This window comes from Saccopteryx leptura, chromosome 3 (assembly GCF_036850995.1).
Source record: "Saccopteryx leptura isolate mSacLep1 chromosome 3, mSacLep1_pri_phased_curated, whole genome shotgun sequence".
NCBI classification, from domain to species: domain Eukaryota; kingdom Metazoa; phylum Chordata; class Mammalia; order Chiroptera; family Emballonuridae; genus Saccopteryx; species Saccopteryx leptura.
This window is the reverse complement of record NC_089505.1, coordinates 18,862,686-18,875,201: the sequence shown is the minus strand read 5'-3', so window position 1 is coordinate 18,875,201 and position 12,516 is coordinate 18,862,686. Positions and strand designations below refer to the sequence as shown.

General features: G+C 36.7%; 1 protein-coding gene across 7 annotated transcripts in view; it reads left to right on the top strand.

Annotated features, from left to right (window-relative positions):
• Nucleotides 1-12,516, top strand: part of STXBP5 (syntaxin binding protein 5) — a 141,368-nt gene that overhangs the window by 60,389 nt on the left and 68,463 nt on the right. For all 7 annotated transcript variants that reach the window (XM_066373060.1, XM_066373058.1, XM_066373055.1 and 4 more), the window contains exon 9: nucleotides 9,625-9,703. In XM_066373060.1, coding sequence (XP_066229157.1) covers nucleotides 9,625-9,703 — 79 coding nt within the window. The remainder of the gene's footprint in view (nucleotides 1-9,624; nucleotides 9,704-12,516) is intronic.

Sequence of the window (12,516 nt, the reverse complement as noted above, 5' to 3'; positions counted from 1 at the left end):
GCTTATTGAGTATGCTGTATGTTATTTACTTGATAAGGTAGGACCAAAAAGTTGAGTAGTATCCCCCAAAATATATTCCACAAATACTAATTTGTTTATGTTTATTATCTATATTGGTTTATATATTCATTTTTTATGTGGCTTTTCCCAAGCTTAATTTGAATTTAGTATCTTTATTCATAGAACATCTTGTGATTCCTCTAATGTTTCATGAAATACACTTTGAAAAATGATGGCCTAATGCTGGAACTAAAATTATGAGACAGTTCTCCAGATTTGCTAGTTAAGTCACTAGCCTTGGATGACAACCTTCATTACAAAAATTATTTGATAGTGGATTCTTATTCTGATGGATATAGTAGTTATTTTGTTAGTGATGGTAAACTGGGCAGCCAAGTAGAATAATTTGAATTCATTTAAGAATCTTATGATATAATGAAGGATAATTTTACTATATGTATTGAGATGGCTTGTACTGTTTTCTCCAAAACTCTCCATTTCTGTATCTGAGAAATTTACTCAACATGTGATTTTTTTTTTAAATTAACTAAAACAGAAAAAAGGTGATAGCTCCCTTTAATCTAGTGTTGATGATATCAGAGAACGTTTCCTGGCAGGCAGGAGACCTGGAATGCAACTCTAGCTTTGCTTTGTGTAAAAATCCTTGTGGAGCTAATTACTGTTCTGTGGGACTTAGTTTCATGATATGTAAATAGACAGGACCAAATGAGGTATAAAGTTTTTTGCATATGTGGAAATTAAGCCTGATTTGGTACTATTTATTGACCCTGCAAAGTCATTTCATCTTGGTGGGTTGTAAATATAATATATATTCCTGCTTAGAGAGTCTAGGTGGTGACCACTGCTTCTCTCTCTTTTTTGACCTGTTTCTCTCCTATGACACAGGGGCTTTCATTGTTTGGGAGGAAAGAAATTTGATAGTCTTGGAATGGCTTATGTGCAGTCATCATGGTTAAGTGATTTGCTGGCCCAAGTCCCCACAGAATCTATCCTGTCACCGCACGTGTGTGCGGGCACATGTGTGGTATGTTGCAGAGTAGATATTCTATGATTATCTTCATCAGAACAAATGATTCTCAAAGGAAATAGAGATGCTAGGTGGTCAAAATAAGTAGATATCCATAGGTAATGACATTTCAAATTTTAGTTTCTGGAGGTATAAATGTATCAAGGAATAAATCATGATTGGGGACCTTTTATTCTATTATGGGTTGCTGAAGGAAAAATAAAATTGAAGTTCACAAAAAAAAGTCATTTTAATATTTTAAGGATGTGACATACACAAAATTCTATTAATCTTTTTTTTTTTTTTTTGGCCGTGTCTCACTACTCTTTTTTTTTTTTTTATTAAATTTAATGCAGTGACATTGATAAATCAGGGTACATATGTTGAGAGAAAATATCTCTAGATTATTTTGACATTTGATTGTGCTGTATACCCCTCCCCCAAAGTTAAATTGTCTTCTGTCACCTTCTATCTGGTTTTCTTTGTGCCCCTCCCCTCCCCTAACCCCTCTCTCCTTCTTCACCCCCTCCCCCCTCCCCCAACCCCACCCCCCACCCCTGTTGCCATCACATTCTTGTTCATGTCTCTGAGTCTCATTTTTATGTCCCTTCTATGTATGGATTCATCTTAGTTTTTTTTCTGATTTACTTATTTCACTCCGTATAATGTTGTCAAGGTCTATCCATGTTATTGTAAATGATCCGATGTCATCATTTCTTATGGCTGAGTAGTATTCCATAGTATATATGTACCAAAGCTTTTTAATCCACTCGTCCTCTGACGGACACTTGGGCTGTTTCCAGATCTTCGCTATTGTGAACAATGCTGCCACAAACATGGGAGTGCATTTCTCCTTTTCGAGCCGTTCTATGGTGTCCTTGGGGTATATTCCTAAAAGTGGGATAGCTGGGTCAAAAGGCAGTTCGATTTTCAGTTTTTTGAGGAATCTCCATACTGTTTTTCACAGTGGCTGCACCAGTCTGCATTCCCACCAGAGTGCAGAAGGGTTCCCTTTTCTCCACATCCTCGCCAGCACTTATTCTGTGTTGTTTTGTTGATAAGCGCCATTCTGTCTATTAATCTTCTTTTAAGATTCACCTAAAGCATAAAAATTCAGTATTACTAAAACCATACTTCAGTTTCTTATATGCTTCATTGCAAAGTTTACCCCAGTTTATATTTGAAATTACTTACCCAGCTCCACAGAGCATACTCAAAATAAGGCTTCTATTTAAAGGCAAAGGGTGTGGAGCAGCAGGAGGAAGAATGCAGGGAAGCATTCTGACAGATGCTGGTAGCAAGCTCCCATGAGTGGTTACATGCACAAGTGGACTGTGCTGAGGCTCCTAGCTCCAGCCACCACGTTCTGACTTCTAGGAATGCAAAGACAAACTCTCAGGAGCCACTTCAAATGATAAAGTCATTCTTGACAAACCAGTTAAGCCAGTTGCCAATCTTCAGTAAATCTACTACACTGAAGTCACCAGTGAAGTTTGGGGAGTTTTGGACCCTGAACAAGCACATCGTAAATTCCATTGCCTTTAGTCAAGAGTCAAAAAACCAGATAGGCCCTGGCCGGTTGGCTCAGTGGTAGAGCGTCGGCCTGGCGTGCAGAAGTCCCGGGTTCGATTCCCGGCCGGGGCACACAGGAGAGGTGCCCATCTGCTTCTCCACCCCTCCCCCTCTCCTTCCTCTCTTTCTCTTCCCCTCCCGCAGCAAGGCTCCATTGGAGCAAGGATGGCCCGGGCGCTGGGGATGGCTCCTTGGCCTCTGCCCCAGGTGCTAGAGTGGCTCTGGTCGCAACAGAGCGATGCCCCGGAGGGGCAGAGCATCGCCCCCTGGTGGGCAGAGAGCGTCGCCCCCTGGTGGGCGTGCCGGGTGGATCCTGGTCAGGCACATGCGAGAGTCTGTCTGACTGTCTCTCCTGGTTTCCAGCTTCAGAAAAATACAAACAAACAAAAAAACCCAGATATATATGTGTATCCAGTCCATTTGTAAAACAACTCTGTCTCCATACTCATTAAAGAAAGGATACCCTTGCCATTTTAGACTGCTGTTATTAACAATTGATTCTTCACTTTGAACCTTTTTTTCTTAGAACATCACTAATCAATAGAAGTGTGCATGAGCTGTATGTATGATTTTAAATTTACCATACTACTAATAAAATCAAATATGTAAAATTAATTTTAATAGTATTACTTAACTCAAAATATGCAAAATACTGACATTTTGACATGTCATCAACCTACAAAATTAAGATATTTTACTTTTTTTTTGTACTCTTTGAAAAATCTAGTATGTATTTTACACTTAAAACACATCTTAACTTGGACTGTCTACATTTCAAGTGCTCAACAGTCATGTGTGAGTGATGGCAACGTGCTGGGCATCCAGTTCTAGCCTGTGAACATAACTGCTGCGTAACAATTGTATCAGTTAGAAAATGTGTTTGCATTCGAAATGCAAAATTAAAAACTTAGGAAGCACTTGTTTTTGTCAGTAATCCTTACTCATTTTTAATACATCTTTATTCATTCAACAGACATTTATTGATCATGTCCTCTGTACCAGAGATTAAATACTAGATATATATTGCTCTTGAAGAACTCGTAATCCAATGAATGAAAATGATGTATAAATTGACAACTATATTACATTACAATAAGTGCTGAGAAAAGCATGTATAGTATGATGTAGAAACAGAAGTAGTGAGTGTGTTTTGAATAAAGGGCGTAGGAAGATTTCACAAATGTAGGTTATATGACCTTGAGCATAAAAGATGAGTGAGGTGTTAAGAGAAAAAAAAGAACATAAGAGGTCATTTTAGTCAGATGGTACAAAGACATAATCAAAAACAGTGTTCTTGGAAAACTGCCACTAGTTTAGTATGATCAGAATTTAAATTTCCTTTGGGCAAGTAGCAGGAAACAAACATACCAAGGTATGAATATACGTCAAAATATACTAAAGAGTTTGGCTTTCGTGATGGAGACCTGGTAAGTGATTTATCATGAGAAATAAGAAATTTACATTTTGGATATATTACTTTGATGGTAGTGCATCAGGTGTGCTGGGGCAGAAGTGGGAGGCCAGTTAGGGAGCCATTCCATTAGTAAACAATAAATAATGAAGAGTTCAATTGTGACTGCAAATAGGAAGAACTGGACATACATGACTAAAATTTTGGAATTAGAATCAACAGGACTTGGACCAAGTAATTCATTGTGGCTGGGTGGTGTACGGGAATAGGAAGCAGGGCATAGTAAGAGACAAGAAGAAATCAGATATGCAGGTCTACGTGACTTACCAATCCAAGTGTTTATAATTAACCAGATCTTCTCAACAATTTACCAAGATAATTCACAGGTAGTTGAAAGCACAGATTTTTGCTACTCAGGTGGCATAGCAAGTAAGTAAAGTGACACCTAGTGGTGAAATCTGGTGATCTTGTAAACATCCTTTAATTTACATGGGCTTTATAAAATCTCAGCTAGTGCCTTATTATTTGATTTGATTTAGAAAATGGTTAGTCTTAGATTACTGATGAATAAATTAACCTTTGTGGAACATAAGCAATAATCGGTGACATAAATTTAAAAACCTGAGTTTAAAAAAATAAAACCAGAGTATGGAGATCAAAAGGACTAATTTCCAAGCAAGATTAATGAAGAAAGATCACTGTAAAAACTGCAACATTTTGATTTATAGTGATAATGAAACTACACTGTTAGTATTGTAGCAAGGAGTGGAAAAAAATTTTACTTATAAAGAAATGAAAATTAAACTGCTTTAAAGTTTTTTATACGTTTAAATGCTAGATATAATAGAACAATATCAGAAGATTATTGAGCAAGACAAAAAGTTAAGCCAGGTTTATACAAGATATAGAAACTCAGACTTGAAAAACTCCCACATGCACCCTGACCAGTATCCACCCAGTATCCCCCATCTGGGGCCAATGCTCTGCCCTTCTAGGATCTTACTCACAACTGTGCTATATATTTTTAGCGCCTGAGTTAGAGGCTCCTCTTAGCACCTGGAGCCATCCTCAGCACCTGGAGCTGACATGCTCAAATCAGTTGAGCCATGGCTGTGGGAGAAAAAGAGAGAGAGAAGGGGAGGGGAGGGGTGCAGAAGTAAGTAGATGGTCACTTCTCCTGTGTGCCCTAACCAGGAATTGAACCTGGGACCTGATGTTCTTTTTTAAAATTATTCTAGCCACTGAAAGATTACCAGTGAATACTGAAATAAATTAAATTGACATATGTCTGAATTACAGTTTTACTTCATTAAAATTATAAAACAATAATTTTTAAAAATAAATGTAAAACTTGCATCTGTAATTCTAAATTATATCAGTCTGACACTCCCATTAGAGCTGTGGATGGTGGGAGATAAAGCCTGATGCTGGCCTTCCTCCAAGCAGACATTTAATGCTTTACTGAAAGGCCCTGTGTCTCTGAACAGGTTGATGTAGAGGTTAATACTTTGTGCCTTGTACAGCATGAAGGAATACTTTTCAGATTTAAACCTTTGTTTTCCGTACCCTTTTCCCCCTCAGTTTCCTCTTCTGCCTCAGCAATCTAGTCTCTTCCTCCAGCAGTCCTTTCTAGTCCTTCATTCTGGTGTTCTGCTTGCCTCCATCACTGGTCACTTCTTGGTTCTACTGGGATGCCAGAGGTTGGAGATTGCACTGCACCATCAGAGAAGTGATCCTCCAATATCCTAAGTGAAGACAGTATTGGATGCTCCAATGCCAGTTGACATGCACACTTTCATAAAAATTTAATGTAATGAAGGTGACATTTTATATTATTTATTAATGTGGCAAGCTACTATGGTTCAATAGAGTGCTGACAGGTGCATACCTGTATTACAACCTGTCACATCACGCTCTTTAAATATGTGCAGCTTATTCTCTGGCACTAATAGCTCAAAATATAAAATGTGCACCGAGATGACTGATAATATATTAATTAATTACAGAAAAAATACCTTCCCTATACCAAAGCATACTTTAGGAAATGAATAATTAAATATAATAAATGAAACTACTATAAAGCAGTTACAAGATTACAAAAAAATCTTTAATTGATTTTTGTGCAGGGAAGGACTTCCTAAGCACGAAACCAAAGGAGGGAATGACAGAAAAGGCTGATCATACACGTACGACATCCTTCTACTCAAATGGGATCATATCATACAAGTTCCCTCCCTCAGCCTTCCCCCCTTCGGCAGCCAGGTCCCCTTTCCTGCCATATCAGCTAAGTGATGTTAAAAGTCTTACAGGTGTTCTTCCAAAATATATTTGTTTCTAAAATCCTACGTGTTAACACAATTTATAAGAATAATTTTTGTTACTGTTATATATTAAGTAGAATTATATTAGGGTTTTTTTTTTGCATCTTTTCTTAATGCACTGTTATTTTAGGAAAATCTCCCCTATCATCAGGCATAGCTCTAATTCCTTCATTTTAATGGCTATATAATAGCAATTATTTAACAGTTTTTTCACAAATTTATTCAGCACTTCCAAATTAATGGGCATTCACTTTGTTTTCAGTTCTTGATCGCTACTAATTATGTTGCCATTACCATCCTGTACATATTTTATAGGAATTCTTTTGACTTCTGTTTTTAATAAATGTTGTCAAACTGCTTTCAAAAAGGGCTGTCTCCTCCATATTTCTGCTAGCCATGGCTGAGGACCTCTTTTCCAGCATTCCTCCAGCAGTCGCTATTATAGCTCATTTTACTTTCTGCCATCTAGTTGGTTTCTTTTTCTTTTTTTTTTTTTACAGAGACAGAGAGAGAATCAGAGAGAGGGATAAACAGGGACAGACAGGAACGGAGAGATGAGAAGCATCAATCATTAGTTTTTCGTTGCACATTGTGACACTTTAGTTGTTCATTGATTGCTTTCTCATATGTGCCTTTACCACGGGCCTTCAGCAGACCAAGTAACTCCTTGCTGGAGTCAGCGACCTTGGGTCCAAGGTGGTGAGCTTTTGCTCAAACCAGATGAGCCCGTGCTCAAGCTGGCGACCTCGGGGTCTCAAACCTGGGTCCTCGGCATCCCAGTCCGACGCTCTATCCACTGTGCCACCGCCTGGTCAGGCTAGTTGGTTTTTTGACTTTCCATCTGCTCAGGTTCTCAAAGTCATCCCGAAATGAGGGGCTGGGACCTTGACCTTCTCCTGCCCGGTTCTTTCCTGGGCATGCACACAGCCCTGCACATGTGTGTGGCATTTTAGATCCCCAGGAATATGTCTAGTTTTCAGGATTTTCTTTTAAATTTGTGCTCGGGCTCCTTTGTTTCAAGGAAAGCCATAGCCTTCAGCAGCTAGATGTTGCCAGCAGGTTGCTGTTCTTTTTTGTAATGCCCTATAAGGTAGGACCCTTTGTCTTTCTGAGCTGATGTCTGTGCCAAGTGAAATTGCCACCACACCTTGGGAATATAGTTTTCCAGGGAGCTGCAAGTTGGAGCAAAATATTGATTGTGTTCAGGGGAAGCTGGTTTTAACAGAACTGCAGAAAAAATTTTTGGTCCTTTATATTGGCTGATCCCTTCTGTTCCTACCTGGCCACCAAGGGTAGGGGGGTGAAGGAGATGGAATTAGCCCTCCATCACAAGGTTCCGGTCCTCCTTGTCTCCAGTGTGCAGTTTTTATTGGTTAGACAGTGTGCCACCTGTTTTGTGGGTTTGGTTCATTTCCAGGCTAGTATTTCAATTGTTGTGTAAAGCAGTTTCACCTTTAGGTCCTTATTGTGTCATTCTAAAAGTTGATCTCATTTCCTAATTTCCTTAGCTCTTCGTGGGCATTGAGTCCACAATATGAACGGTAAGGTTATTCTATTCAAATCCAAGGAAAGCTATTGGGATCCTAACTACATTAAATTTGCAAATTAATTTTGGAAGAATTGGCAGTTTGAAATTTTAACTTTTCTTACCTGGAGACATGACCAAACTGATAGACTTGATTATTTAAACATACACTTTTAAAAATGTGCAATTAAAAAAAAATGCTAATAATTTCATCGCAGATGACACTAGGGAAAATATTAGCAATATATGATAAATACAATGTTAATGACTTTGAATATTAAGTTTGTTTTTAAATATAGAGATTACATATAAGCATGGGTAAAGGATATAAGCCCTTTTTAATAGAAGAAATACAGAGGACCAGTAAGCCTAAGAATATTTAGGGATTAAAAACTACATTTTTTTTTCTATTTTTATCAATCTTTCCACCCCCCTCACTTAGCACCCCCTCCCACAGATGTCAGCCTGCTTTCTGTGGGTCTCTCTCTGTTTTTTGCATGTTAGGTCATTTTGTTCATTCGATTCCACATATGAGTGAAATCATAGGGTACTTATCTGTCTCTGACTGGCTTATTTCACTTAATATAATGCTCTCCAGGTCCATTCAACCAGTTGCAAAGGCTAAGGAAAAAAAAGAACAAATTAAAATGAAATACCCTTTCCAACTATCAAATCAGAAAAAAATATGTATATGTATTGTTTGGGTAAGGTGTGGCACAATACTTACATTGTTGATAGAAGTATAAATGGTACAGTCTTTTTAGAATACAGTTTGACTCAGATACCGTTTTTTAGGAATGAATCCAAAGGAAAAATGATTAATTATTCACTCATGAAATAGTTATTGAGCACCCACTGTAGGCCAGATAGCGTTTGTCACCAGGTACACATCAGCAGAAAACACAGACACACTGAAAAACCTTTGCTTTCATGTAATTTACATTCTTGTTGATGAGGTGAACAGACAAAATATGAAAGTAGGTTCGAATGAGAAAGGTATTATGGTGAAGGGGGAACTGGGAAGAGGAAGGTAAGTGTTGGGGTATGGGTATGGGTTTGGCATCTAAGAAAAATATTATTTAGAATGATTAATCTCTAAGAAATGGTCATAGATTTCTTATTTTCTTCATATTTTTCTGAGTTGTTTCCACAATGACCCTATAGAAATAGATAACATTTTTAAAATAATCAAAACATTTTGACAGTGTGGGTCCCTGAGACCTTATGAGGTTGGTGTATTTTAGCAGCCTTCTAGACATCACAGTGGATGGGGTTTACCTTAGAAGGATAAATATAAATGAATTTATTAGCATAGGGTTTAATTTTGTAGCTTGTCACAATTGTTTAAAAATCTGATTTATATCTACTTTTCTCAAATTTAGCTATCTTAAAACTTGAATTCTTTTTAGCAAATTGAAGTTTTATTTTGCTCATCTGTGATTAAGAACATTGGGAAGACTATCAGTTTCTCTTGCTAGAATTATATTGCAGAAATGTTGTTACAAAGTTACTCATTTTATTTACTTTTCAGCACTGAATTTCAATCAGTAAATTTATTTGATTATTTCAAATATTTTGTATTAAAAATATTATGTATTAAAAATATTTGTATTAAAAATATTATAGAGGTATTAAATACCTCTATCAGAGTCGTTTTTAAATGTTTCATGGTGGATTTTATTATATTTCATTTTTATTTTATAAACTATCAATGTACGAATTGAGTAATTGAGAATTTTAGAATTTAATGCAGGAAAATGTATTTTAGGAAAACAGTTAAAGGATGGGAAGAAGCCAGAACCATGCAAACCTATCCTCAAAGTGGAGTTCAAAACGACTAGATCTGGGTAAGATTTTACGTCATTGCCGACGGTCATTGTGTGTAATTGCTCAAATGGCACTGAGGGCTGTTCTGTCATTATTTTTGAAGGCCTATTATTTTTGTAGAATGGTATAGCCCAGTCTTAAATTTTATGCTTTCTTTATTTCAAAAAAAAAATAACTAAAATCGGTAAGTTTATGATAAAATACTTCTTTTTGTTCTCTGTCTTGAGCAGTTCTGCTGTGTGTTCAGTAAAGCTTGAATTATTTTTCTCAGCAAGCTTCATACATTCTGTTAGATTAGTCTTCAGTTAATACAGAGTTTAATCTCTAGTGAAAATTATGAGATAGTAATAAAGAAAAATTATTTAAAAATTAACCTATTATACTGTTAAGTATGAAATTTTATATGTATTTTTCAAAAATTAAATCTCATAAGAATATTTGGTAATTTCTAAAGTAAGTAGTTTAATATTAAAGGAGCTTTGTTGTGTTTGAATACATTGATTGCCTCTATAAATGAATTAGATATAAGAATTGTATGGTTTTTATACTTTATATATCTTACATAATATTTTTTCTATGGACCAGATGTTATATTTTAAAATCTCACATCCTTTTAAACTCGAAAGGAGTTCTTTATGTTCTAGTTTTGCAGAAAAAGTGTGTGGTGTTTTTACTATAGCTATGTAAGAGAGTGAACTTATGTAGTCTGTGTAGTCCAGTGGGACTCAAATTGTGATTCCTGGGCCAGCAGCATTAGCTGAGAACTTACTAGAGATGCAGACCGGTGGACTCCACCCAGACCTACTGAATCAGAAACTGTGGGCAGAGCCCTGCAGTCTGTGTTTCAGCAGACTCGCAGGAGATTCTGATGCACGCTGAAGTTTAGACCAACTGGTATGTTTTCTGTATACCAGTTTATAAACACTGGTTGTTATAACTGGCCTACTTCACTTTTTAATCTATTTTTCTCCAAATCTCATTTAATTCAGCCTTGTTATTTGGGAAAAGACACTAAGCTGACAAATCATTAAAGTTGATTTTTTTTCCCCCTTGATCCTCTCTAGCCTTCCTCTGGGATCTGTCAGATACAGTGTTCAGGCAGTAGGTTGAATGAACTCCAAAAGGAATAGCATTGGTTTAATTGATTCCAGCATTCCTTACCGTGCGACCTTTGGCACAAAGTTATTTGACATTTTTGGGCTTCACTTTCGTCATTGGCAATATAAATGTGATAATAGGTCAAAAGGTTGTTATGAATTGAGATAATCATGTATTTAAAACATTTTACACTGTGCCTGGCACATAATAAACTTTCTATAAATGGTTACCTTTTTTTTAATAGAAAACCTCCTACTGCCAATTGTTTTTTTTGTTTGTTTTTTTGCTACATTTGTCCAATGGCAAAGGAATGTGAGTAAAAGCATGGCAGCAAAAACAAACAAAAAACAAAAATGGGGGGGGGGAGGATGAAACAAAAAACCCTGTCTTTAAAATGCAACATAAAATAAAATGTCTAACCATTTAAACTAATAGTCCTAGTTATCTTCTGAGTTAATCTCTATTTTAACAGATATTGATCGTCAGTAAGAGCAGAAGTCCAGGAAAGATTTTTTTTCCTTCCCTTTTCCCCAGTTTTTCACTCTGGTATAATTTTAATTTTTATGAGTTTCCAGTTTCTTAGAGGATGGCGGCAGTACTTTTCCTTTTACTAGGATCTCAGATGAAAAAACAAGCAACAGCAGCAGCAAAACTCTAGCTGTTTTGTATGCATTTTTGGATTCTTTAAAATTGATCAATAGGATCACCTTCCTGTAGCAGTCATCTTCAACGTTTCAATTTTTTTTTTCCACCTGGGTTAGGACATTCATAAATTAAATGGGATTTTTTCCTCCCACTGCATGGCCTCGTTTCTTGACATAGGTGCCCAGAATTCTGATGTGTCGCCAGTGTTAAGCACTGCTGCCCTGCCCTCTTCCCCCAGAGCAGAGCCACCTCCAGTTAAGGAAGCTAGGCAGCCCCCACCTTTCCGGTGTCTAGTAGGGACTTGGGCGATGCCAGCAGAAGGTGTTCTGTTAGTTCCTCTTGACAGATGACCAAAGCTGAGTAGCAGTGCCATTCTTCTCTCCTGATGATCTTCAATATTTTCTTCTGTTTATCTAAAAATTATTCTAGGCAGGATTCCCTCTCCTTTATAGCTCAGCATAAGTGTCATTACTTTAAGGACGGTTTGGCCACATGGACTAGGTTGGGTCCCTCGGTAGTATACTCTGAAAGCATGCTTTATTTTTCCTTTCTAGAGCTTATACTTGTTAATAATGAAATTATTTATTTAGTGCATGTCTCAATGAAAGCATAGGATATAACTGTCTCACTTCTAATTGTCCAGCTCCTAGGACAGTAATGGGCAATCTTTTGAGCTTGGTGTGTCAAAATTCGCCAAAAAACTGAGCATAACTCAGGTGGTGTGTCACTTCGAGGAAAAAAACTAGAATTTCATGATATTTATAGTTTAAATAACAAAAATGTATAATGGTAATATATAACTGTATTTAATAAACTGAAAACTAATTATTTAACTTAGCTGCTTAGTGACTTCTTTATTCATCTGTCAGTCGGTTTCTTTTGTTGGTCTTGATATTATTTAACTTGTGTGGGGTGCCGTGAACTAAGATAAGTGAGGGGGAGGGGGAATTCTTTTTTTTTTTTTTTTTTTAATAATTTTATTTTTTTAATGGAGTGACATCAATAAATCAGGATACATATATTCAAAGATAACAAGTCCAGGTTATCTTGTCGTTCAATTAACTAACTTGCCTGTTAGGGACTTTTTTGT